The 27,298-nt window shown below is 35.1% G+C and overlaps 1 protein-coding gene across 9 annotated transcripts in view; it reads left to right on the top strand.

Moving 5' to 3' along the window:
- Window positions 1-27,028, top strand: part of ADGRL2 (adhesion G protein-coupled receptor L2) — a 171,029-nt gene extending 144,001 nt beyond the window's left edge. For 5 of the 9 annotated variants that reach the window (XM_031554863.1, XM_031554862.1, XM_019618690.2 and 2 more), the window contains 10 exons: window positions 1,012-1,185; window positions 2,209-2,418; window positions 3,389-3,609; window positions 4,885-4,951; window positions 12,559-12,650; window positions 14,524-14,692; window positions 18,222-18,350; window positions 18,770-18,866; window positions 21,530-21,658; window positions 24,954-27,028. In XM_031554863.1, coding sequence (XP_031410723.1) covers window positions 1,012-1,185; window positions 2,209-2,418; window positions 3,389-3,609; window positions 4,885-4,951; window positions 12,559-12,650; window positions 14,524-14,692; window positions 18,222-18,350; window positions 18,770-18,866; window positions 21,530-21,658; window positions 24,954-25,708 — 2,043 coding nt within the window. In that variant the 3' untranslated portion in view covers window positions 25,709-27,028. Of the gene's footprint in view, window positions 1-1,011; window positions 1,186-2,208; window positions 2,419-3,388; window positions 3,610-4,884; window positions 4,952-12,558; window positions 12,651-13,498; window positions 13,544-13,831; window positions 13,859-14,523; window positions 14,693-18,221; window positions 18,351-18,769; window positions 18,867-21,529; window positions 21,659-21,883; window positions 21,966-24,953 lie in introns of all 9 variants that reach the window. The other 4 variants (XM_031554866.1, XM_031554865.1, XM_031554868.1 and 1 more) reach the window with 3 other exon arrangements.
- Window positions 27,029-27,298: the final 270 nt, after the last annotated feature.

The raw sequence follows: 27,298 nt of genomic DNA, 5'->3' as shown, positions 1-27,298 counted from the left end.
AAAATCAGCAAGAAAGAAAAGCAATGCAGAAAAATAACCTTTTTTACCCAGTTGAATTTTAGATGTTCGACTAGGTCAGAGACATGAGCTTGGTTAAGTCTGTGAACATAAAATTAAATGAGCCTGGTTCAGTGATTATTAGAACTTAAGTGTATTCTTAATGAAAGCTAATTCAGTAATCAACACGAAAATGTAAATGACTAATTTGTTTCTAACTGAAAATTGACTCTTACTTTAGTAGCTAGGGAGAAAATAACTGTTAAGATTCTCGTTTGTCTGATGTGACAAAATGGCATAAACTTTTTACAATGATTTTGGACCAAGCTCCACAAATCTATACAACAGGATTGTTTCAAATTCATTCATATAGAGAAGGATAAAGTGTTATATCTTGGTTTTCTATGCTATTAATCTGTGTAAATTTTGTCATGATTTATTTCATGTTTCTTTGCTCTTCAGTTTGATCCTTTCTATTTTCGTATCTCACATGGGAAAAGTAAATAATCAATACAGTGACAGAGAAAATAGTTTGATTTTCCTTTCGCCATTTTTTGTAAGTGTTCTAATTGTTTTTCATCAAAATAGATAGACATTGAGGAATGAGATTTTTCCTGATGTCTATTCACATGACTTCGGCCAGAACATAGGTGGGAATCAAAGTATAGAAATAATAATTTTAAAATATCTCTTCAGAATCAATTTGCTGTCCTAATTTCAAAGACACCAAAAATGGTTATGTTGTACCATTGGTGCATGAAGTTGTAAGATGGAAATTGTAATTGTTTAAAATTGGGTCTACAGTAATTGAAACTACACTTTAGAGTGTTTCGGACTATAAAGTCCATTTAAACTAGATGTCTTCCTTGTATAACATAGTCCACAATTTTGCTGATGAAAAGTTTATTGTCCGAAACATGCAAAGTTTAATCTAAATTACTCTTTACACATATTAAACAATTGTTATTGCCATCTTAGTGTGTAAAATTCTTATTTTATCCTTTTATCTCTCAGCCTGACAATTATTTCAATGCAAATTGTTCCTTCTGGAACTACTCCGAGAGGACTATGATGGGATACTGGTCAACGCAAGGCTGCAAACTGGTTGACACAAATAAAACTCATACAACGTGTGCTTGCAGTCACCTTACCAACTTTGCTATTCTTATGGCTCATCGGGAAATTGTGGTAGGTAATGATATTTCTAGCCACGAGCAGGGAACAAGCTTTTAAAGAGTTAGCTTTAAATTTTTAGCAGGATACAAAATTGCTGAAGTTTCTTAAGTATTTATAGCTTCTACCCACTCACTCCAAAACAATTTGCTTTCTGTAGCACTTTTCTTCCTCACCATAAAGTTACAAGTAAAATAAAAATAAAAAAAAAGACAACGAAGGAAGGACAAGAAACTTCTTCCAGTCATATTTTGAAGTAAATGACCAACCTTACAATGATTTTACAGACTTTGCAGTATGACTGGAGGCTTTCTAGGGGGCAAGTATGCAGGTTTTCCCCTGGAAGCACAAATGTAATCTAAAGCAGGAAGTCAGAGCTGGTACTGTTTTCTTAATTCCCTTTTTGTACTCTGAAATTGTAGTCTAGTTAAGCACTTACTGGATGTTTAGGGGCTCACGAAGATGTAGTATTTGCAAAGATATGGAGCTTCTCGTAAACCCACTATATTTTGAAAGGTAACTGAAAAGATAACTGAGATGACAAAAGTGATTCTGTTACAACTGAAGGAACCATCTTTACCTAAACAGGACATTAGATCTGGAGTTACACATGCAACGTATTCTGCATTTTATTCTAATTGATCTTTGCTTTCTTCTCCACTGTGGAGTTGCAGGTCTATAGGAAAGAACATGACTTACAGGAGGTCAAGTGAAAGTTTTCATCTTTGTATTAGAGCCTAATGCTACATTCAAAATGTTGTCTCTTATTACTTTGCCTCACAAGTTTGCAGAACATAATAGGAAAACTGAAAGTACTACCTAATCAGGCTAAAAATAATCATCTTTTGCTCTCAGACCTGTTCTTCTTCTACTTTTGTTCTTCTGGGAAGCTGATCTGAGATTCAGAAATTACTGAGTACATCTTGCCCATCTCACATAAGGAACAAGCAACTTTTCTGGATGCTACCTGTGAAAATAGATTTCTGTTTATACTCATAAGGATTCATATTAATTTTCTCCATTCTTGGTTATTTCTAGTACAAAGATGGAGTACACGAATTGCTCCTCACTGTCATCACCTGGGTGGGAATTGTCATCTCTCTTGTTTGCCTGGCCATCTGCATCTTCACATTCTGTTTTTTCCGTGGCCTACAAAGTGATCGTAACACTATTCACAAGAACCTTTGTATCAACCTATTCATTGCTGAGTTCATTTTCCTAATAGGCATCGATAAGACAGAATACGCGGTAAGTCTTCTGTGTATGTACTGATATTTTTCTCTGAAATGACTGTTTGAAACATTTGAATTAAAGCATGACAGCTGCCAAGTTTTTAGCATTCTGATGCAGCAAGGCTGAAATAAAAACAAGTGAAAATAAGTAGATATGTTCATAAATAGTACTTACATTCATCGAAAATATATGTGGTCTTAGTTTTCCACTTACAGCTCTGTTTTTCATTTTCTATTGAGAAATACCAGCTATTAATGAAGCAGGTGTTTTAAACTTCTGAAAGAGGAGCTGAAATGTTGATTTACTAGCAACATATATTCTCATATGTCTCAAAAGCTATTGACTGTTTTTTCCACACACCATATATAACAGTACAGACTTATACTTTACCTTTTTTTTTTTTAACACTGAACATCCATGCAGGTTTTTTTGGCAGTATTCATGACATTTAATTTGTCATTCAGAAGCAATTCATTGTGTTGAAATCTAGTAAAGTGGTAAGAGTTTCATCCAGAATTCAACTAAAGAGGAGAGAATTCAGACTGATTCCTGTTATGACAGTAGAAACTTGCAAAATTACAGCAGGCTTGATGGCTGCTTCATATTTAAAATAAGCTGAATTACATTATGCTTCTGAGCCAACTGTTCATGCCTCACGTAATCCAAAGTACAAGCCCTAAAATGATAGCAATTTAAAAATTAAAGGATTGTTTATAAAAATTGAAAACCACTGCATAAATGAAGACAAGTGAGGGTACAGTTTCTATATCTGCATTCTGTTTAGCTGAATTTACTTTCTGCACCTACTGTGTACATATTAATATTGGCAAATGTTCGGTGTATGTTTTCAGGTTGGAAAAATATCCCTGAATTTGTGAAAGATCTCTGATAGATGTATATGCTCTTCTATTATGCCCTACTTAATTAGAGATGTAATGATGTAAAGATTTGTGGTTTATATTTCCATCTTTCTTTTTCTTTGCAGATTGCATGTCCAATATTTGCAGGTCTCTTACACTTTTTCTTCCTGGCAGCCTTTGCCTGGATGTGTCTAGAAGGAGTGCAGCTTTATCTAATGCTAGTAGAAGTATTTGAAAGTGAATATTCTAGGAAGAAGTACTATTACGTTGCTGGCTACCTATTCCCTGCTACAGTAGTTGGTGTCTCAGCAGCTATTGACTATAAGAGCTATGGAACAGAGAAAGCGTAAGTAATTGCAAGTGACCTGAGTGTTTTTCAAGTGAATAATTTTTTAAAGCCTATTAGCTGTCAGAGGGTCCCTGACAGACTAAAATACCATCTGAAAGCTTTATTGGTAAGAGAATGGCAATACTGTGCACAAATTTCAATCAAGTCTTTTGTAATTCTCTAGGTTCAGAGGATTTGTACTCTAGAGAGACCAATTCTAAATTATGGTCTTTCTTTTAGCACAAAAGATTGACCTGAAACAAATTGAAAAAGTAAATAACTTTTTGGCCTCAAATGTATATGAACTAAAAATTCTTCTCAACTTAAAGTATCTGACAGGCTTAACCATCCAGTTTTAAGCTAATGCTTCATTAGATCTCTTTGTTCAACTGGCCCTCTAGCTAACTCTCATCTTGAATATGACAGTACAGTATTCCAGCCCATATGGTTCACTTTGATAATATTTTATCATGCGGGTAGAGCAGGATTAAAATTAGCCACTGTCTTTTATTTATAAAAGTACAGATATATATAGGAAGTGACAGAAGGTAGACAGAAAACATTTCTGAGGATTTGAGTTGCTGGAGGCATGAATTTGCCTTCCAGTAGTGTTTACTTTGTCCTTTGATTAAATTAGTTACAGAATGGGAAGATAGTGTTGACTACAAGAAGGCTGCTTGATTTTGCTACTGATGAAAGACAAATAAGAGCAATTCAGTAGGGAACTGGGCTGTATGAAAAACAAATCACTAAGTGAAGTTGGCCCTAATAGGTTTACACGTCATTTGGTTTGGTATCATATGCATTCTTTCTCTCTAGTTGTACTCCCAGTTGGGATGTTTCATTTATACCAGATTGCTTTTCAGCCAAATGTGGCATCTGAATGCTTTCTATCTCACATTCCTCGGGAGTAAGCATGTTGCATGTGCTGTAGAGTTAGAAGCAGATTCTAAAGATGATTTGGAAAACCTGTGAAAAGTATATTTTCTTATGTCAGATTCAGCAGTTCATTACTGCTCTAGTGACTAAAGTTTTTAACCAAAAGGAATACTCATTTTGATTGTTTCTTCTTCTATGTTATTTGTTTCTGATAATAGATTTTGATGTACAGTGGTTTTAAGTAAGACCCACCATAAAAGTTACGGGTTAGGAAACATTGCCTATGGACTAAATGATACTGTTTGTCATTATTTACCACGATGTTAGTTTAAGAAGTATTTCTGTGCTTTTCATTTATTGGACTAAGGAGCTATTGAAATAGTTTACCTTTCATTTTTGTTTTTTCTATTACAGTTGCTGGCTCCACGTAGATAACTATTTTATATGGAGTTTCATTGGGCCTGTTACCTTTATTATTCTGGTAAGAGCTTTATTTTTTCTTTTTCTTTTAGATTGTCTTGCAGAAAAGTTCAAATGATTAATTGTCAGAGCTGGTAGAACTTCAGTATAGCTATTTTTTCCTAATGGCTTGAACTCTGAAGGTCATATTGACATGTGTAGTCATATGAAAAATCATTAAACAAAGTACATTAAACTTTTTTTTTTAAAGGAGCTGTTACTATTGCTTTCATTAACTCACTATTATACATGTTTGAGTTTAACTGCAGATTTTCCATCATCGTTATCTCAAAAGAATGTTTGAATGCATTGGATAATTAAGACAATCTTACATCTCAGACTACTTATACAGTATTTATATTTGCATATGCATGTTTTTCAATGGCTGCTTCTGTATGTATTTAAGCTGTATGTTATAAACTTGTACTGTATGTCTGATATACATGTGTTTCAGCATAAAAATAGAATATTATGTAACCAGGAGAAAGCTTATAGAAATTTCTATTATTTTTTCAGTAAATTTATCATATGTATGCATATCCATATATGCACTCATGCCTATATGCTCTATTGTCCATTCTAGATTGAATATTGTGTTTATACACTCATTATCTGTTCTCTGAGCACTGCTCCTCAATTTCACGTAAAAAGTGAAGTCATTTGTCATCCCAGGGAACATATCCCTGTTTTTTTTCAGGTTCATAATGTATGATGTAGGAACTTGGAAGAAAAGCAAATGCAAAATATGCATTTCAGTTTTATCTGGTATTTCAGTATCTTTAAACTTCACAATCTTTGAAAAATATTCTAAAGCTAAGCACATAATCTGAGTAGAGAGAGCCTTTGTCATAACTACTGATAGTTAGAAGGGATGAATGAATTTTGTTTTAATGCTTTTGAAGGTCTAAATAATTACCTGTTCCTCTATTCAGCAGTAGCTGTGAGGGGCATGTATCCAGCACAATTTTGAAGTTTTTTACTTTTACAGATCCATATGTCAGACACAGTTTGAATGTTTTTGTAGCTTATAGTTTACTTTTCCGTGTAAACATAAACTTATACTTTGATAATGGAAATTTCTGTTAAAAATGTAGCTAGCCAATCTTTCATAAGTTCTTTATTCCCTCCTGGTAATTTGAATATCGAAATGAGCTTATGTGTATTTTAGGTTAGTATTACTTTCTGCTTACATCAAAAACTATTTTAACCCTTCAGTAAGCACTTAAAGAAAAGATAATTGTGCGGTGTGAAAGGTTTAGTTCATTAGCATATGTAATGCAATGGAAAGCATAGCAATGAGCAGAGTAGCAAGGTTCTAGGCTTTAGCATGTAAGGATTTGCTCAAATGCAACAGCCATGGACACAGAAGTAAAATAACGATAGTGCTTACCTTTAGAAGCCTATAAGTACACAATGATCTTCAGTAAGATACCCTGTCACTGCCAACCCTTAAATGAAGTCTGGGAAGGGGTGGATCCTGGCTGCACCCCTTCTGGTTATTGAGGTGCATTGCATGCACCTGAGTTCCCCTGGGTTGGCCCTGCCTTCCCACCAGGTGCTCAATCACTGTTTCAAGCTGTGACTTAGCATTTCTGCTACAGCACATTTTCAGATAAATAGTTTTTGATGAGTGTATTAATTGAATTAGAAACATTGAAATATTTGCAAGGTATAAATCTAGATCTTTATAATAATTATACAGTTTATTCTAAATACATTTAAATTTAATCAAGTATGAGGGTAAGGATAATGGATCCTTTTTAAAATGAAACCTACAATTACAATTGAAATACACAGTTATTATTTTCAATATGATAGGAGATATTTTTCAGAACAAAGTTATTCATTGCAGTTGCTGTAATCTTTAGTAGGAAATTGTTTGAAGTTTCCTGTAACTATAGTTCAGTTACCTCAAGTCTGATTGTGCGATGAGAAATTCACTTTCTATGTCTTGCTTTTTATTTCATTGTTACTGCAAGTATTTTGCTAAGTCACCTCTATTTCTCTCTTGCTTTAAAATAACATTTCATATGGGAAGCTTTGGGCATTGCTTATGGCTTTTTCACTTCCTCGTAACCAGGTCAGAGTGAGAATAGAGGTGAAGGACATTTAATCATATTGACCATGTACAGACATAGTTCACTATTATTTACTGGCCATGACATTATTATCCTCCAGCAAATCATTTAGACTGAGACGCAAAAGGCCTTAGGGAGCAGTATTCCCAACTTCAAAAATATGAAACAGCAGGTAGCAATCACAGCACGTTCCTGGGAGTAATTCTTCTCTAGCAATTGCTTTGCCCTCTAATCGTCCCAATTGAGAAAGAAGTGCGAGAAGTGTAATGGCTGAAAAATAATATGTCATGGGCAGTGTAACCAAAGGCAAACCATGGTTGTACAGTAGTGTACTTAGTAGCATGAGAGAATTTCTCCTTAATAAGCTTTTTTAACATTGTAATCTAAACACTAGTTTTTGACAGTCTTGCTTACTTCTCTATTTTACACAATTTTCTCTGAGTTTATAAGTGGTTGCACTTGTATCTGTATATAGGTTTGAACAAAATGAGGGTAGAGAAGTAAGGGAGGGAAGTATGAAGTTCCACAGTATATCTTCTGAGGACCTTCCAGCTTCACTAGTTCCATAGCCTGCCATGCCTTTGGGCACCAGGGTTATTATATCTATGAGAAAAGAACATGTAAGTAATGAGCAGTGGGAAACCATTAGTATGCCTGAAATGGTTTAATGAAAGCTTGGATCATGACACGTCAGGAGCTGTTCTTATCATTTGGACAGCTCCATCTGCATCTTTAATAATTAATTCAGTTCAGTAAGAGTTCAGCTTGCACGCTCATTTAGAAGCCTTCTTCAGAGAGTACCTCTCTTGCTGCCAGTCCCAGAGAGAAATAGGCTTCTGCATGGCTAAGAGCAAAGATCTGGAGATACAAGAGCAGTTTTAGAGCTGCATTTGCCAGGTAACAAAAGCTCCAGGGAGTTCAAAAAGGGTCAGAACATGTGCAGTTCAGATAGGTTACTTCAGAGTGGTGTTTCTGTTCTTCTGTCTAATCATATCCATGTCAGCACTGCAGGCTGTGTGGAATGAATTTTAAGCTGCTAAGCTCAGGCAGACGTGATTCAATTGAGCAAGTTGATGGCTATAAAACAAACAGTGCTCTCCTATAATCTGTGGTCAGAAAAGCCGAAGTATTTTGACTTGTATGTAGATCCATGATCATTCATATCCAAGAAATGAAGTTGGTTTGACTTCAATTCAGCCAAAACTACTACAGTATGCTTCTCACAGATGGAGGCAATATATTAGACTACCAAAGGCTATTTAAGCAGAAATTCCCAGGATGGCCTGTTTCCCATTTACATGGGGATAGATGTATGAGACCAAAATCTGGATGCATACATACAGATGCACAGGTATCTATCTCTACATTTAAAAACTGTGTTTACAACCTTATGTATAAAAAACTATGTAAGTATATTTAGTAGATGCTGCTTGATAAATGGTGTTTATCCATTGCGCATGGGGAATTTTATCATAATTATTGCAAAAAGTGGCTTTTTTTGGCTACTAATTAATTGTACCTGAGACTAATTCCAACCCATTAGTCTTCCCTGCAGATTATTGCATCCATTTTTTTTTAAAGTTAATTTGACTTGAAGACATTCACTCTTAAAATTACATAGATCCCAGATGCCAAAAGACAAAATTCTACTTTCTTATTTATCATATGCAGTACATTCTGATGTCCAGACCAGAACTGGCATTGTTAGTGTTAGATATGAAAGAAGCATGATCTTACAGGGTACTGCTTTTGATTATTTCCATAAAAATTCTACAATTTTTATATTTTAAAGTGGTTATATTTTAACTTCTCTTAATATGTTGTCTTTCTTATCTTTCTTCTGCTTAATTCTATCTAATTACATTTGCCATATCAAGGGTTAGGTAGGAATTGGTACTTTAAAAGGTGCTCATGTTCTTTCTTTTCTGCTTTTACATACATTTCAGAAATGTATGTGTATAGATAAAACTAATTCTCTATAATTCGGTGTCCTGTGTCTTATAGTGGGTAATATATTTTAGAAATTATAGTAAAAAACCTAATATAAACATTTAGATGTGTATACTGTCATATATGTGTGTTTGCATGATGCATTTATTCTGGTTGCCACTGAACAAGAGCAGTATTTTTGGGGTGGAGATTTTGGTTCATCTTGGATGGATGGAGCCCAGTTGTCAGGATGAGGCTTAGCCCATCAGTAGCCCATTGTGTAATAAGAGTAAGAAAAAGTCATCACTGTCTTAAACCCATTTTTAACTCACAAGCTTTCTTTCAAATGCCCATTTTACTGTTCATATGGATCTTTATGTGCCCCAGAATACTGCATGTTTGTGCAGTATTCTTAAATAAAAGTGTTGTACTCAGGCCTATCTGTCGAGCTTGGAAAGCTCTATGAATTTATTTGTTTAGTTTAGCAATAGTTCAGTAATCACACATGCATGGAATAATGCAGGTTGGAAAGGACTTTAGGCGATCTGCTCCACACAGGCACAGCTCTGAGCTCATTACAGCTTACTCAGGGCTGGAAAAGCTTTTCTTATACAAAGTCAGTACAAATGAATGTGAAAGTACTAAATGTGTTTACTTCTTGTACAGACTTCTTCTCCACATGTATTTCTCACCAAGAAAAATGATTTAGCCCTTCCTTCTAGAAGTAATTACTCTCCAACAAGTTCCCTTCTCTAACTGCTTAGTGTCTGGTGTAATAATATGGCAGGATGCCCAAAACTCATGAGTTCCTCCAAAACAATCAATTTCTAGATGAAAAGCTGTGAGGAAGCCAAAAGTGACTACATTTATAGCAGATATGGTTGCAGTTTTTGTAAGCAGGCAGAATAGGCTTTTGGTAATGACACAATGTTCTAAAGGATGCCAGTGTGTTTGAACAAGTGGCAAATGATGGTCTTTGACTGCTGAAACTATTCAATATTTCACAGTGATGGAGTAACAAGTATCATATGCTCTGTTGTCATAGTTACTTTGTCTCCAAAGTACAGTGTTTTGGTTTCTTTTTTTATTCTTTTCTTAAGAAGGCTCCTTCAACTATTGTGAATTATTTTTAGAGTATTATTTTCTGTCAGCTGTTTTTGGGGTTCTATTTCCTAAATTAGGATTAAAACATATAGTAAGAAAGTGTTATGCACAGTATTCTGAACTTCAGTGAGGACTTATAAACAGAACTTAGTAGCTACATAAAACCTGAATATACAGTAGCTTGGATAAGGTTCTGTGGTAGGGCCACACCTATTGAGACACCTACTGAGTCACCAGAGGTGCCTCAGTATCTAAATACAGGCTTTTGTTTTTCGTATGTCAGACCAATACTACACTCCTACAAAGAATCAGAGGATGAAAACCTCATGTTTAATAAGGTAGTCATTTATGGACATAACTGAGCCTATGAGTTTTTGATCGAAGAACGATGTCATTGCTACAATGCGGGATACTTCGGTGTAGCTCCTTAGGCAAAGAGCTGCCCTGTGAATGCTGCTCTGAACTGGATTGTGCAATCCCAGAGGCACAGATTGCAACCAGAGTTGATTTCCATGTTAGCATTGGCATGGGGCATCTCTTTGGCACTTAATCTGTTTGTTTTCACAAAAATTAAATTGAAGTTAAGCAAGCTGGAGGAGTTCATCTTATACTAGCTACCAAAAGGTGCAAATAACTTTTTCAAATACAGAACAATGAAATCTGCCTGACAAGGTATGAAACTGAAGGCCAGAGCCCACTTGTTTCTGCTACAACAGACAGAGATAGAACTTGCTTAGTCATCCATGTAATGTAAGGATGCACAGTGGAAATGTAGATAAGAGAAACAAAAATATCACAGTGATGCAATGAAATGTTTCTCAACTAGTTAGTCATAACTCAGAGTTTATAAAAGATAGTCAACACAGATATTGAAACTTTTATTTGTAGCTGTGGAAATTGTGCTTAACCTACTCTGTGTACCTGCTTGCACTTAACGTTTGTATATTTTCTGTCAGTTCTTGAAATACTGAGAAGTAAATTGTAAAAGCTTATTTTTGTTATTTGTATCACATACACTTTTTTTGTGAATGTCAAGATGCAATTGTAAAAACATTTTATTTGAATCAGGACTGATAAGGTCAAAAGCTGACAAACGCTGCTCTGGTGTTGAGAACTACAGTGTGGAACACAGTGTCCGTTCTGATTTTGAGGCTGCAACAAAAGAGATAACATGGTTGCCCTTAGCAGTAGGAATTATTTCTGTAATAAATGTTTTTATTAAACAGACTGAGATCAAAGTCTTCAAAATACTCCTGTTTTTTGTTAAGATGTTCTCTTTATTAGGATTTCAATTACATTTCTGACTATTGTGGCACAGCTGTAGGAACACTTCTGGTATGAACCCAGTATTAAAAATCACTGAGGATTTTGATGTCTCAAACCAAAGGAAGAAGTATGATCTTGATGATTCTCCATTAGTCACCATTTAAAGATACATAGGGAAAATTCAAAGAATGGGGTTATAATGCCTATCTATCTAATATGTCTGAGCATATTCTCCCGTCTTCTATTAGTTTTTGGGTTAGGTATTCCTTGTGTACTGTTGCACTAAAAGATAGGGATGTATTTTTTTCTTCATGAAAGGATGTGGCTTTTGCTGTTTTCATACACAGAATTTTATTTGAATTGTTTGCATGACGGGGGACAGCACATGCTAATTATTCAGACCGTTTACAATGTTTCAACCCATTCTTATAGGCATCCTTGTATTTGGCTTTCTGAGATTCTTTACATGGTTTGAAATCACCTAGTGCCTCTGATATCTGTGATTCCATTTCACAAGAGGAGATTTGTGAAATAAACAAAAATATAAAAAAAAAACTATTTTCAGTATCTTCCTTGGTGTCTGTATGTAACACAAGAATAAGACAGCATAGTCTTTCCTTCAAGTGGCATGCAGTCTTGCTTTAACAGAATCCAGAGTACAGAGTAAGAGAGTGGGCAGTAAGGAGTGTACACCCACAGTATATGTCAGTAGCTCTGTTAAATTTGATGCATTTGCTACATCTTTATGTTTCTTTTTCTTTTCTATTTTTTTCAGTTACATTTTAGCTCTTTTCAAGACCACAGTGGGATTTGTGAGAATAAAAGGGAATTAAAAAAGGGTGAAACCAGCAAAGATGAAAAACCTTCTGAGGGCAGAATGAGATTGTGAAAAGGCAACTGGTATAGCACAGATGGAAAGCAATGCCAGAGTTTAGAGGTGGAGGTGAACAGGAGTTGAATGCTTCATTCTGGAAGACAGAGCTAGATGGACACTGACACATGTTGGATATGAGCTGAATATGGCTAGTTCATGGCACTGGTCAATTCAGCAAAATTAAGTGAAACAATAACTTAAAACATTTTTGCCCTTCATCTGTATTTGCAATCACTTTTTACAGACAGTCTGATAAAGTTACTTAGTTTCTCTACATATTAGAAAATAAACTATGGAGGTTTTGTTTAGTCTGTAACATCATTATTATTCAACCTTTCACTTGAAGTAGTTTAATTTCATTCTTATCTGTTTTGACAGCTGAATCTTATCTTCTTGGTGATCACATTGTGCAAAATGGTGAAGCACTCAAACACTTTGAAACCAGACTCTAGCAGGTTGGAAAACATTAAGTAAGTGCTTTGTGTTCAAGTATGAGAACTGTGATTATTTTCTGATTGCTGAACTGATTGAAAGCTACTCTCCATTAGTAGCACATGCCATTCTCTCCCAGCAACTGCAGATGTCAATTAGAAGCAAACAGAACCAATCCTGCTTTCGTCACATTGTTTCTGTAATGTCACAAATGTTGGTCAAAATTAGATAATTTCAGCCTGGAAGTAGTGCCAAGAAACTGTTTCGTGGAAATACCACTGCACTGTAGTAATTTCATTTGCATTTAAAATGCAGTTCAAAAATGATGTTCCTGTTTGCATGACTGATATGATTATATAAAGTTTATTTTGTTAAATGACTTTTTGATTTAAGGATTCTGAGCAGTTTCTACTCGTAATCCTGTTCTCCCAAGAGAATTGACTCTATTATTATTGTTAACTTGAAGATTATCTGCTGTTTTCATGCTAATTTAGCAAATGTTTACTTTATCTTGGTGCTGTAATGCAGTATCCTTTTTGCAGAGTAATGCAAGTGTTATATAATTAACGAGGTTTTGTCAGCTCTTGCTTCTTTAGATAGCCATTTAGCTTATAGCTTTATGTTGTACTGAAGGTTCTTGTTATCAACACTGAAGGGATGGTGCAACTTTATAATACTAAGGGTTGGATATGAAAGGGTCTTAGAGATTTGCTTTGAATTTTGAAAATGGTAAAGGGAGATTTTCACTAAGGCTAACATTGTGAGTAGATGTTATGGATAGGTCAGTATCAGCTTCATTGCATGTTGCATGATGAGAGAGAGAGCTAATCTTTAGCATCTCTCTCTTTTCTTCCTTTTCCTCTTTCTGTCTTCTCATCCACACCAGTAATTACCGTGTTTGTGATGGCTACTATAATACGGACTTACCTGGGTAAGATAGAACCCTACATTAACAAATTTCTGGCATGACTTTTAACTATACAAACTCGGTCAATATTGTGGATTGCCCTTAATTTTAATTAACTAGTTTTGAGATACCTGATTTGCTAAAGAATTTTTAACTATTATATGCCTTTATAATTTTAAATTGCTTGCCTCTGCATTTTGAATTTCCTAATTTTGACTAATTTTTATAGACAATTAAAAATGCTCTTATTAATTTCTGTTTCAATTCTGTCTAATAATTTTGTTTCTCTTTTCTGCTTATAATGCTTTCTAGCTATGAAGATAATAAGCCATTTATCAAGTAAGATCATTAGTTAGATGTGGAATTCACTGACTAAATTCCCTTTCCCTTTCATTCTGTGCCGTTCTCTACAGTTCCTTTTCCTTAACCTATTCATGATGGAATCTTTTTTACACTATTCTATAGAACAATATCCGTATTTTTGCCACATTTCAGCAGTTTCTTCATGCAGAAGTTAGATCATCTAGCTTCAGTTTAGCTGAGTTTATCAGAGCATTAAAGATTTGGGCTCTAGGCTTTTAATCTGCTGTTTAACCTTTGTGTATTTGTGTTACATTATTTGGTGTCATTTAGCAGCACCACTGTTTAAAATCTATGCTGTGATTAGTGGCTAAGCCAGATTTATCAATCTCTTTTGTAATAGCAGATAAGGCAATGGAGTAGTTGGGGTTTGCACTATACTTCAACATTTCAAAGTATTTTTGACATCCTATGCAGTTCTTGAGAAAGTAAAAGGTCATATCTACTCTTGCTGTTTTCACTGGAGACTAAAAGTACCAAATGGAATTGTTCTTTCTTTAATAGATGAAAGGTTAAACCCAAGGAATTTTTACAATTGAATATGAACCTAGTAAAAGTCAACTGAAGGAACTGAAATGTTAATATTGGATTTGGCAACACGCAGTCTTATAAGTAATGTTAGTAAAATTAATTTTCTTTTACAGATCCTGGGTCCTGGGTGCGTTTGCTCTCCTGTGTCTTCTTGGCCTAACATGGTCATTTGGCCTGCTATTTATCAATGAGGGAACAGTTGTGATGACATATCTCTTCACAGTATTTAATGCGTTCCAAGGAATGTTTATTTTCATCTTTCATTGTGCCCTTCAAAAGAAAGTAAGTTACTAAAAACAGAGACATGTGCTCTGTCCTTAAAAATACCACATATATTTCTTGAAAAATAGAGAAGAGTATATTTCGAGAATAGGAGTATTTTGAAGAAGGAAGAGGCTAGGATCAAAAACAGTCCTTGCTGTATGTGCTTCTGAGAGTCATTTAACTGCTTTTTGGCCTGTATGAGTTCAAAATGGATGTATTTCCAACTTGGGCTTTAAAAGTTTAGAGGCGTTGGGAAGAAAATTATTACAGAAGGTGTACTGTTTAACATTTGTGATGCAGTATGTATGATTTTGAATTCACAGCCAAAAGTCCTTTATCCACTTATGAATCAAATCCTGCCTGCAGCACCGCAAAGAAAGGTTTTTTTACAATATCAGTCCATCTCAGCCTGGAAACATTCTCGCAGATCAAGGCAAAGACCTCTCATGAGGTCCTATTAAGCTGCCACATAAAACTACAGGTGATAGGCAGGGATTATGCTGCGAGCGCTTGTTCATTACAAAATTAAGTCAGATCTGAAAATTAATTTCACTGTGAACTTCAGCACACCTAAAGAAAAAGTAGCCATTATCTGCAGACAACTGGTAATGAGGGGAGTTTACTAAGTACACCAGCATGACTACTGGCTTTCAAGCATTTGTCTCCCCCTGCAAACCAATAGCTAAGTGCTCTTAGCTGGAGAAACTGGAATCCCCTGGCAACTACCTTCCCTAATGAAGAGATGCTCTAAATTAGTTCAGGCCTCCTTTGCCCAGATCTGCTGCATAGAGGGAAGCTCATAGCGGAGAGATAAACAGACAAGTGAGATTGAATTGAAGGACACGGCTAGGCGGGATCAGGTTTCCCACTCTCCCTCTGTGTCCCAGACTGAGAATGGAGACTGTTTTCATGCTTTAGAGATGCTCCAATGAAGATAAAAGTAAAATGCTCATAGAAGGCATGGCAAATGAAAATAAAGAGTTGAGGGGAGAGGGGAAGTGTATATGTCAGAATAAGCCCACCACAAACCATAAGATAAAATGCAATAAGTAAGTCCGTTGTTTGGAAATACCCAACTTGCAATATTTAGATTCTATATACCATTTTCAGGCAGGAGGCCTAAAGTTATTAACTCCCTTTATAATAAGCTCACCAGAGACATATTTAACTGATATTTATAAAGTGGTTCAAGATTCTTGGATAAAAGGTTATTATGTAAGGGCAAAATCACATTCTTGCATGTTCTCAGATCTAACAGGAGCAGTGTCTCTAGACTTAGTGTAGACAATGGCTTGCAGACGTGTTTTGGGAAAAGATGTGGAAGACAGAATGTATTTTATCCAGAGGAAAATGGTATTGCTTTCATTTTGAGATAATAAAAACACACTTGGAGAGGAGAGTGATCATAAGAAAAGAGGGAAGAAATTTTCAAAATGTAAATAATTTCTAGTTTAAGGTTTCATATCATGTTGCTTTTTTATCACTTGTGTTGGGCTTGAAAATAAAAAACAGATTCTGATTCTATTTCTTTTTACAGCTGTGCATTGTTTTTTATTAAGTGGAGTCAGCAAAAAGCAATATTAAAATACCAGTCAAGTGTGAAAAAGCATAACCTGGAGCAATAAGATTTATACCTGAAAGAATGTTTAAGATTTTTAAGTTTCAATGAGTTTTTGACTGGATATCATCCGATCCTCTGTCTGCATAGCTAATATAGTCTTTTTATTCTGTTATTACTAGTTGGTCACTAAATTGAACAGAGAAATAGAATTGTGAAAGTGAAAACTATTATGTTTGCAGTTCTGACAGGATGATAGTGCCGTTGTTTCCAACTATTTCCAACAAGCTATAATTTAGAAATAATGACAGAGGAATGCGCTGTACTGACGGATAATGCACATTCACAGCAATATAGGCATTAAGCAAAACCAGCCCTGGAGGGTGGTATTTGGATGAAAATATAGTTCTGATTGCTATTGTCTCTACTATATAGTGTTCTGGAGCATTTAATATCCATTAATGGCCAGGAATGTGTTTTCTTAAGTGTTATAGTCTCTAGTGATTATATACATAGGCTTTCATTTTTGAGAATGCAAAGATAAAGGTTACAATTCTATGTCCAGGCCTTTCTGTTTTTTCTGTTTTCCTTGTTGTATGTGTGTTTTGTGCTGATATTGGTAGGAGTTCACTTAAAATATGTATATTTTAAATAGGTGAGTTGTTGTCCTCAGATGGAAATTAAGGCATTAACTATTCAAATTTTCCTGAACTTCATGGTTTATAGAAACACCACATTAGTGGTGATAAAGTTCTTGGAATATTGAAAACGGCGCTTAGCTTACGTAAATTCACACTGTTAATTTTTTGCATTTTTCCTTCTTTTGTTTCTCAGTTTTACACACACACAAGTTTATTTCTGTCCCATATATTCTGTAGGCCAAGCAGAATTTACAGATTAGCTGAAATGTCACTTTTCAGAGGAATTTAGAAGTCTCATTGATGCACGTGAGACTCCTGGATTATCAAGAATCTGGCAGAAGATTTGTGAATGTAACATTTGGCATCTTTACAAGTTTTATCCAATGCGCCCTTTCACTGATCATGTTGCCAGGATACATGTGCTCTTTTATGTTATTGGAAAATAAATAGCAATGTAGCAGTCATCAACTGTGAGAGAATTAAAAGCTCTGTAAAATCATCCAGATTATTTCTATGACAATGTTAATGCATGTGAATTACAAAACTAAAGTTTCCAGTTGTTCAATGGAAACAGAAGGTAAATAAGTGCAGGCCAAATACTAGAATCATTATGCCATCAGAATAAAGTTATTCTGTTAGACAGTGTGTTCACACTTCTACAGTCAGAAGAGACAATAGCAAAGATTCTACTTTTTGGTCCTAAAAGCAAGTGTCCCAGGCTGTATGTTTCAACTCCAACTCTGACCGTTGCTGGTGCCCTACTGCTGGCAGCTAGTGAACTAGCAACTATTTGAGTTACCCCGAGTAACTTCATATGAAAAAATGCTCACAGGCCTTGCAGTTTAAACTAAATATAGCCTTCTTGGCATGCTTTTCTAGAAGGAATAACTTAAATGGGCAGTACTGAGAAGCTCAAAGGCTCGTTGCCTCAGCCTTTCTTGTATGCCAGGATGGGAAGACAGGCTTTCTATGGCTTATGCACCAAAAACTATTGCAAAAAATGACTATTTTCAGCCAGTATTCAATTCAGGTAAACAACTGTATTAATCCACAGTATGAAGACAAAACAAAAATAATCCCTTAACAACTCAGCAACAATTATTCATACATGTCTAAATGAAATATATGTATACTTTAGAAATAATTCAAAAATCCTGGCTAACTAATAATGCTGCCATTAAGTAAGGCAAAATATTTAATTTTGCTAAAGGCTGTCATTTCAGTAGGCAAGAATTATCTATTTGCTCAAAAAGCAGTTGAGTATTTTCAGTGCAAGATTGATGTCTTTTTGTCAATAAAGGTATTTGTCACTCTGTTTCTTGCGCTAAAGTATTTTTTTTCTCCATAGGTACGTAAGGAATATGGCAAATGCTTCCGACATTCCTACTGCTGTGGTGGACTACCAACTGAGAGTCCTCACAGTTCAGTGAAGGCATCAACAACAAGAACTAGTGCTCGCTATTCCTCTGGCACTCAGGTAACAAAGATTTTGACAACATCTTTTAATTAACCTTATTTATAAAAAGCCCCCTGAGATCTGCTCCAATCAGAAGTAGTAATTGTCTTCTCATTATTATCGCTTAGGTAGCAAATACATAGTTCTGCATGCTAGAATTGATTTCTTTTTAAAGATTTCATTATAATTTGGTCTAATGCAAACAAACACCTTTTCTTCTTATAATTATGGGCTGGTTTATTGGAAGGTTTATACCATCATGTTTCATCTAAATGAAATTTAATAAATTAGAATTGTAATAACAGAGGATGGAGCTTTGCTCTCTGCTATAAGAAGGGCTTACTTTAGTCCAAAATAAATGAGAATAAATAATAGTACATAAGTAGGAAAAAATCTTCTGTAACTTAATGCGCTTCTGTCTTATTGCTTTACATTAACAGAGCCGTATAAGGAGGATGTGGAATGACACTGTGAGAAAACAATCTGAATCTTCTTTTATCTCAGGTGACATCAACAGCACTTCAACACTTAATCAAGGTCAGTCACTGGGAACATTTCAGTTTTAGAAGACTTAAATTTTTTACAGATTTTATATAATTTAATTTAACACAGAAGAATTGAAAAGAATGTGTTGAAAAAAAAAATCTGGAACAAATGTACTCTAAAAGCAGAGTTTTAAAGTCAACCACCAGCACATTTTAAAGCCATGTTCCCTCCGCTGGCCCCCTGATATAGAAGTTGAATTCCTCCATTCATGGGAGCGCATTTAAATAAGTTTAATCAATAATTTAACTTAAAAGCAAGATCATAATTTTAAATCTTTCCTAACCTTTATAGGTTAAATCTGAAACAGAAATATGAGTGCAGTAACATTTTAATGCATATTTGACTATGATTTTTAGGTGCAGAAATTTTCCCAGTGAAATCTAATTGATATCATTTCTATGCAAAAGATGTCTGTAAAGCATTTATCTTTTTTATTTCAAAGAGCATTGTATCTGTCACATGGGATAGAATCCAGATTTTCAGGCACAGAAGCCAAAACTTTAAGTTTCTTATCTCCATTAGACTTTGAAATCTGTAACTGCATTTTCATGTCCACTTAGAAGATGAGGGTATTAATCAACACAAAATGTCCCTTCTTTTCTCCCCACCCCCTTTTTTTTTTCTTTAAACAATTTAAGTAATGGAGGGCAAAGACTGTGAAAGCCGAGGTCACAGCCTATTGTTCCACTGACATCCCTAAGAGACAAACATAGTTCTGACCAGTTCCTGCTTGGCTTAAAAAGTTTCAAACAGAAAATTTACCATTGTCAGGACTACTGTAAAACCTTTGTGAACCACAAATAGCAAATTTTCTCCCTTGTGCTTTTTTCAAGATTTGGTGGTTGAGACCTGTACTTAACTCATGTTTGCTTTGGGAGTAAAAAGTGTAGTATTTGGCAAAAGACAAGATTTCAAAAAGCATGATCCTACTGGCTTACAGAAATATCTAAGATGACTTGTGTGTCTTATTGTTCCCTCCTAAATCTTTATGTTCTTCTGGCCAAAATAAATTAAAAAAATATATCCTAAGTAGAAAATGTATTTCTTATTTCATTTATTAAAAGCCCACAAATATGGTATAAATATAAAAGTCCAGGATTTCGCCATAGGAGGGTACACTTTGCCCATGCTACAGCTTCAAGTGCTTCAGAGCTGAGCACAGATCTTGGAGGTTTTTCCCTGCTGTGGAGCTCCAGTTTCATCACTTGAGATGCACTGCGATGGCTAGAAAAAATTAATTGATGCTGTTGTTATTCAATTACAATAATTCTGCTATCTCAGTGATAAATATGTGTAAGAGAAGTTTAGTGATTATCTAGTAATTAGTGTTTTCTTTAAAATATAAATCAGCACCTTAAACTAAAACAGAAAAACTTTGGATTGGATAAAAAATTGTATACTATACGTAATTCCAGATTGTAATTCAAATAACGATATTAAACATGGTACACAACAAAAGGTATTTCAGTTAGTATTTCTTGTAGGAATTAGATTACAACTGAAAAAAGCTACAGTGAACTGTTTTGTAGTTTGTTCACTGATACGAACTATCATTATCAGGCCGTAGCTCTCTGCATCTTAGATTTTTCTGTATCTGTACAGTACCAAGCATTAATATAGAATATTATATTACTTTTTCCATTGCCAAATAAAATTACAGTATAGAGATATAGCTGGCTTATTAGCTTTCCGTGGTTCTGTGATACACTCATTCTGATTTGTTGCTGTGCAGTGCAACAGAAAAGGAAGTAGAAATTTAACTTTATTGTTTAAAGTAAGCTTTCTTTGTCACTTTTCCAGGCAGCTTTTTCTTTCAGTATCTAGAAGTCAGGGATTAACTGTCTTTCTAGATCTCAAAAGATGCTTTTTTTTTTTTTTTTTTTTCTAATTCTTCTGAATTCTTTAAATGATGTTGCACTAACACTTAAACTAGGTTTTAAAAAGTCTGTTCATTCCTGTAGTATCATGCTTCACATTACATTGTTTGTGAACTGATTATTTAAATAAAATTTGTCATTCAAGGAATTCTTTTTTAAAACCTGGCAGATAAATTTGTAGCATGAATGTCCCGGGAGAAAATGTGAATGCTCTGATTTCTTAGAGCAAATATTTTGCTTTCCCCTCAGCATGCATACTTTTGCATATACTAAAATAATGCTTGCAGTTTGTCATCTACTGTCTGTTTGAAAACACAATTCCCTTCCACTCTCCGTGTGTTTGTCATAAAGTGAATAACAGCTCTGATCCTGTCATAAGAGATTTTTCAATACCTTTAAATTTAAGAAACTCAGTTCTCTCCATTCTGGACAGAAACGTTCCATGATGCCATTTTAAAAGTTGCAGTAGCTTTATGTAGTACCTTGATCTCTACCCATTTAATTGCTATTCTTATGAACGCCGATTTTGTATACATTAGTAAATGTCACTCTCACCAGATGTTTACTTTGGGGATTTGGACAGCACCTGTGAGTTACTGGAATCTAACTGTTCTTACTCCCGTTTCAAACATATAGCTCAGAAATACTCAGAAATTTTCAACTGAATTACATTTGACAGGTTCTACATGATTCATGATGAATAAAAAAATATTCTTTATTGAAACTGTCAGAATAAAATTAAAGAACTGACATTTTTTTCTGTTTCTTTTGCTTCAGGAATGACTGGCAATTACCTACTAACAAACCCTCTTCTTCGACCACACGGCACTAACAACCCCTATAACACATTGCTCGCTGAAACTGTTGTATGTAATGCCCCTTCAGCTCCTGTGTTTAACTCACCAGGTGTGCTTATACTTCCTGAATAAAACCGCTTTTCTTGGCTTGCTCCAAATCCCTTCTTTTCCCTAGATAGAAACTCAAGTTGCAATACCCTAGCCGTACATTCAAAATTTCTGTCAGTTTGAGAAATACAGTATTACCAATGTCAGCTTGTAAAACTGCACTATATTATAGTAATGCCTTTGCCATAACAGTATTTACCAATAATTATCCATGTTTTTAACACAGGTGCCATAAATCTTAATATACTATTACAGGACTGACACCACATGGTCCGAGAGCCCATCTTCAAGATATATATCACTTAGAGGTATCATGTCTATGCAATGTAAGGTTGACTCTAAAGCTTGCTGAGAAAAACCTGCTCATGGAACAGATTAGGTACTACAGCAGCGCAAGGCATCTTGACACCTTTGGATACTGCAGCACAGAAAATTGTATCCAGCGTCAAACAGATCTATAGTATAGTGCAGCTTTATGGTAGATCATTTCCTCTAGGAAAATCTTGAGATTAACAGTTAGAATAGTTTAGTTCTGTCAGCATAAAGGGTGTCATCACTTACCTAACATTTTGTTGTTACATCCTCTAGTTGCTTTTTTTAACTACAGTGCAGTTCATCAGTAAATATCTAGCAGTTGCTGTTAGATGAGTCGTTAAGATCACTTTAGTATTACTGGAACAATAAATCTTTGATAAAGAGCTCATAAAACCTTGTTTCCAGATTTTATTTCAAGTTTCCTTTTTAACTGAACTGTAGTTTCTATTTTCATTTTCTTGTTTTCTTACTTTCCTTATGCTTTCCTCTAGCAACCTACAGAGAGACAAGTATGGGAGTAAAACTTAACTTTGCCTATCAAATGTAAATTTTTTCAGCATGATTTTTAATGGGCACAATTAAAACATAACTAGCGGTCATGAAGTAGACTCAGCGGGCAAGTGGTTCACAATTTGCAAATGAAATGTTTCCACATTCAAAAAGTACTTGCATACTGCTTTTTGGAAAACAACATGAGGTCTGTAGCAAACCCCACTGGTAACGGAAGTTATACAATGCTGAAATAATTTGCTGTTCAAAACCAAAGCAGTGTCAAGCAGAAACGCTTAACAATTTACTTATATTTTTACATTCCCACAGTAATCTTGCTACAGGCTATGGAAAGATTTCAAATAATTACCTGATCATGGGCAACAAAATTTGCCTCATCAAACCAATTTAAATATATTTTAGTACGCTTAACTCTGCAGTATATCATAGAAAACTCATTTTGGATTATCAGATACATTTTGGTATCTGCTTAGCTAAAGAAAAGAGAATTAAAATTATAGAATTAAATCACTTTCATGAGGGAAATGAATGCCAGCATGTGGTCCATGTGTTGTCTACTTTTATAAATGCCATATGTTCTGAGCAGCTAAATCCATTGCAAGAAAAAGCCTTAGAACATACATGAAATTGCAAAACTACAAAGTTGTTTAATCAAAGATTAAGGAGACCTTTCAAACAACCCTCATCTCTGTTTAAATCAGTATACATGAAGAGAAGCTAACAGTAACAGAGTTACAAAATGATTTGCAAATTACTTCGAATTTATTTGGAAATTATTACTCTGCTTTCTAAAGTTGAAGACAAAACTCTTTCATGAGAAAATGCAATTACTTTTTAATTGAAAACAGTATTTTCTAGAGAAGATTGAATTTTCTAGGATAAGCTGCAGCTTTAATTATGAAAAAAAAAAACCAACAACAAAAACAAAAAATGTATAATCTTCTCCAAAACAACTTTTTTTCTTATACTCCTCCAAGCCTTGCATATAATGCAGCAGCCTCACAGTGGTCAGTCTCATTTCAGTAAAGTCACTCCATTCTTTCTTCTGTAGATAAAGTGATTTACTAGGAATGCTCTAACCATCCGACTTTCCATGATTCAGACTGTTTAGTTTCTTTCAAAGTTTTTTCTTTTCCTTTGCTTGGAAAGCACTGTGCCGTCATAGTTTACATGTCTTTGTGTCTGTAGGAAATCCTTTTCTTTATTGTGTTATTCCCCCCCTATTACCACCAGAAACAAAAAGTCAAAATCAAAACATAAAGACCTTAATCATCATAAGACTTCATTTTCTCCCCCTAAACTTATTTCATGTTTCTTAGCAGACTTACCCAATCTGTCATTTGTCCAGCAGCTATGAGATATCAGCCATGGCTGATTTCCTCTTCCCATTCCACAACTAATATTTATTCTTTGGTTTAATTTCTATGACACATACTTACAGAAATTCCTAACATTTCCACATTTGACTTCCATGCCCATGGTAACTGTGGGCCTAACTCTTAATTAACTATTCCAGTTCATTCAGCGCTGTCACTGTGACTGATGCAGACTGCAGGCAAACTTTGACCTTTAGAAGCCTGAGGCCGTTGTTGGCAGACAATTAGTGCAAAAAAATTACATTAAGTGGGAAAAGAAAAGCTGTTATTGCTTAGTAATATAATTTGCTGAACCCTTGCTCTGACTAAGTTGCTGAGAAGCTCAGTAATTCTTCATCATGTTACAATAAATCATTTTACTTTCTTTTATATATCAGCTACTCTTAGGCCAGATAGCCTGAGCAGACAGACATGATGTGAGTTGTCCAAAGTGAGTCATTCCACCTGCTGTCTATCGTGTTGTTGGATGGTGCTTGTGGGCCCTGGTCCCTGTAGTGTGAAAGATGGCTGTCCTTGTTTAACATAAATTCTTTGTATTTATCCATTTTTTTTTCCATTCTTTTCTTTACCTCATCTCAAAAAAAAAAAAAAGGGAAAAATGTTAGAAACGTGTTAAATTAAAGTAGTTGCTTGCCAGTTATGTGGGTTTATGTTGTACATTTACCTTCAGTTATGTCTGTGATCTAATTCCTTTTTAATTTAGTGTTGTTTAGGACAAATTCTGTTAATTTTCTTTCTTCTAAATCATGGTGACGTACTTCAAAACATAGATGTTTCCAAACAAATTGCTTTGCATTACATATGCAAGGGCATGGAGTGAACAGTTCCTTGTGGAAGAGTCACAGAAATGACACGAAATTAAGAAATTAAAATGCCACTATTCCCCACAGGAAATGCATGTTACTATTGTATAAAGGCATCTTTCCTATAAGGCGTGCAACTGTTTACATTTGGGAATGTTCAATAACCTAACTTTTCTCAAGTCTTACTTTCAAGTACAACTTTGTCCTGAACTACATTAAAGAATTTTGTTAAAATAAAAAAAAAAAGATAAGCATATCAGGCAATAACCAGAACCATCCTTTTCTGTTTCAGGACATTCACTGAACAATGCCAGGGATACAAGTGCCATGGATACTCTACCGCTAAATGGTAATTTCAACAACAGCTACTCTTTGCGCAACGGTGACTATAACGACAGTGTGCAAGTTGTAGACTGTGGACTAAGCCTGAATGATACTGCTTTTGAGAAAATGATCATTTCAGAATTAGTGCACAACAACCTGCGGGGCAGCAGCAAGAACCACAACCTGGAGCGCACACTGCCAGCCAAGGCTGTGATTGGTGGGAGTAGCAGCGAAGATGACGCCATCGTGGCAGACGCCTCATCTTTGATGCACAGCGACACCCCCGGGCTGGAGCTGCACCACAAAGAGCTCGAGGCCCCACTTATTCCTCAGCGGACTCACTCCCTTTTGTATCAGCCCCAGAAGAAAGTGAAGACCGAGGGAACTGACAGCTATGTCTCACAACTGACAGCCGAGGCTGACGACCACCTCCAGTCCCCCAACAGAGACTCTCTTTACACAAGCATGCCCAACCTCAGAGACTCTCCGTACCCAGAGAGCAGCCCCGATGTTGAAGAAGATCTCTCTCCTTCCAGGAGGAGTGAAAATGAGGACGTTTACTACAAGAGCATGCCAAATCTAGGAGCTGGCCATCAGCTTCAGATGTACTACCAAATCAGCAGGGGTAATAGCGACGGCTATATAATTCCCATTAACAAGGAAGGATGTATTCCAGAAGGAGATGTTAGAGAAGGACAAATGCAACTAGTGACAAGCCTTTAATAGTGTAGCAAAGAAATATTAAAGGCCATGTACAAGTATTAAAAAGACTTAATTGGCCCCGTGCAGGCTCCCTCGTATCTGCTTGAAGAGACAATTCTGTTGACCCTGTGGTTCTCCTCTGTAATGGGGATGACTGGACCTCGCAGTTCTGTGAATTTTTATAAAACAAAAACTTTGTATATACACAGAGTATACTAAAATGAATTATTTGTTACAAAGAAAAGAAATACCAACAAGGTATTTTAAGATATCTTCTGCTGCTGAATTAAACAAAATTGTGAAAAAAGAAATAAAACACTTTCCAGCCATTTTACTGCAGCAGTTTGTGAACTAAATTTGTAAATATGGCTGCACCATTTTTTTTTCTAGGCCTACATTGTATTATATACAAGGCGTAGGCTCTAAAATCCTGTGGGACAAATTTACTGTACCTTACTATTCCTGACAAGACTTGCAAAAGCAGGAGAGATATTCTGCATCAGTTTGCAGTTCACTGCAAATCTTTTCCATTAAGGCAAAGATTGAATACATGTCTAACCACTAGCAATCAAGCCACAGGCCTTATTTCATATATTTCCTCAACTGTACAATGAACCGTTCTCATGAAAAAAAAAAAATGGCTAAAGAAATTATATTTTGTTCTATTACTAGGGTAAAATAAATACATTTGTGTCCAACTGAAATATAATTGTCATTAAAAATAATTTTAAGACTTTGAAGAAAATATTGTGAATCGCTCTTGGTTGCACATATGTTATAAGCTGTTTTTCTTACACTCTGTTCATAGTACAGTAGTATGTTTAAAATGCAAGTTCTGCCCGTTTTTCACTTATTTTTCACTGTAAACAGTGTTCTGCTTTGACAAGTTAGGTTTTATTCTTTTCTTTTTTAATTTTTTATTGCCAAAAACATAATTTGGGGAGAAAATTGTTTTAGAAGCCAATTATGCCAGGCCTTGCACAAATTTGGTATAGCTAACAAAGATTGTAACTCAATTCCCTGTTCATTCTTAACCAGGGTTGGGTGGTAAGGGGCAAAGGGGACACTGGACACTTCTCACAAACTTCCTCGTGAATAAAAGGTGCCTGTCCTTTAAAGAATAAATAAAACATAACTATTACTCTTCCATATTCCTTCTGTCTATATTTAGTAATTAATTTATTTTATGATAAAAATCTAATGAAATGTAAATTGTTTCAACTAAATTCTGCTTTTTTCATCCCTTTGTGTAAACTTGTTAATAATGAGCCCATCACTAATATCCAGTGTAAAGTTTAACACCTGTTTGACAGTAAATAAATGTGAATTTTTTTCCAAATAGGTAAAATGTGCATTATTATGTACAAAGCATAATTGGCATCAGCAAGTCCTTTGACCCAGCTGTATCCTGCTTAGAATGGCTTCTTTACATTTTATGATTTAAGTGTTGAGAATACAGTAGAAACTGTCTGTGTAGTGCTACAGAAGAGTTCATCTTTACTATTCATTACCTTAGTCACAATTGACTAGGATCAAATTCAGACGTAGCAGGGTCATTAGGAAAAAGTACTGTAATTTCATATATTTACACAACTTTTAAGTAGGCATATG

Source organism: Meleagris gallopavo, chromosome 10 (assembly GCF_000146605.3).
Source record: "Meleagris gallopavo isolate NT-WF06-2002-E0010 breed Aviagen turkey brand Nicholas breeding stock chromosome 10, Turkey_5.1, whole genome shotgun sequence".
Classification (NCBI taxonomy): Eukaryota; Metazoa; Chordata; class Aves; order Galliformes; family Phasianidae; genus Meleagris; species Meleagris gallopavo.
This window is presented reverse-complemented; position numbering and strand designations above follow the sequence as displayed.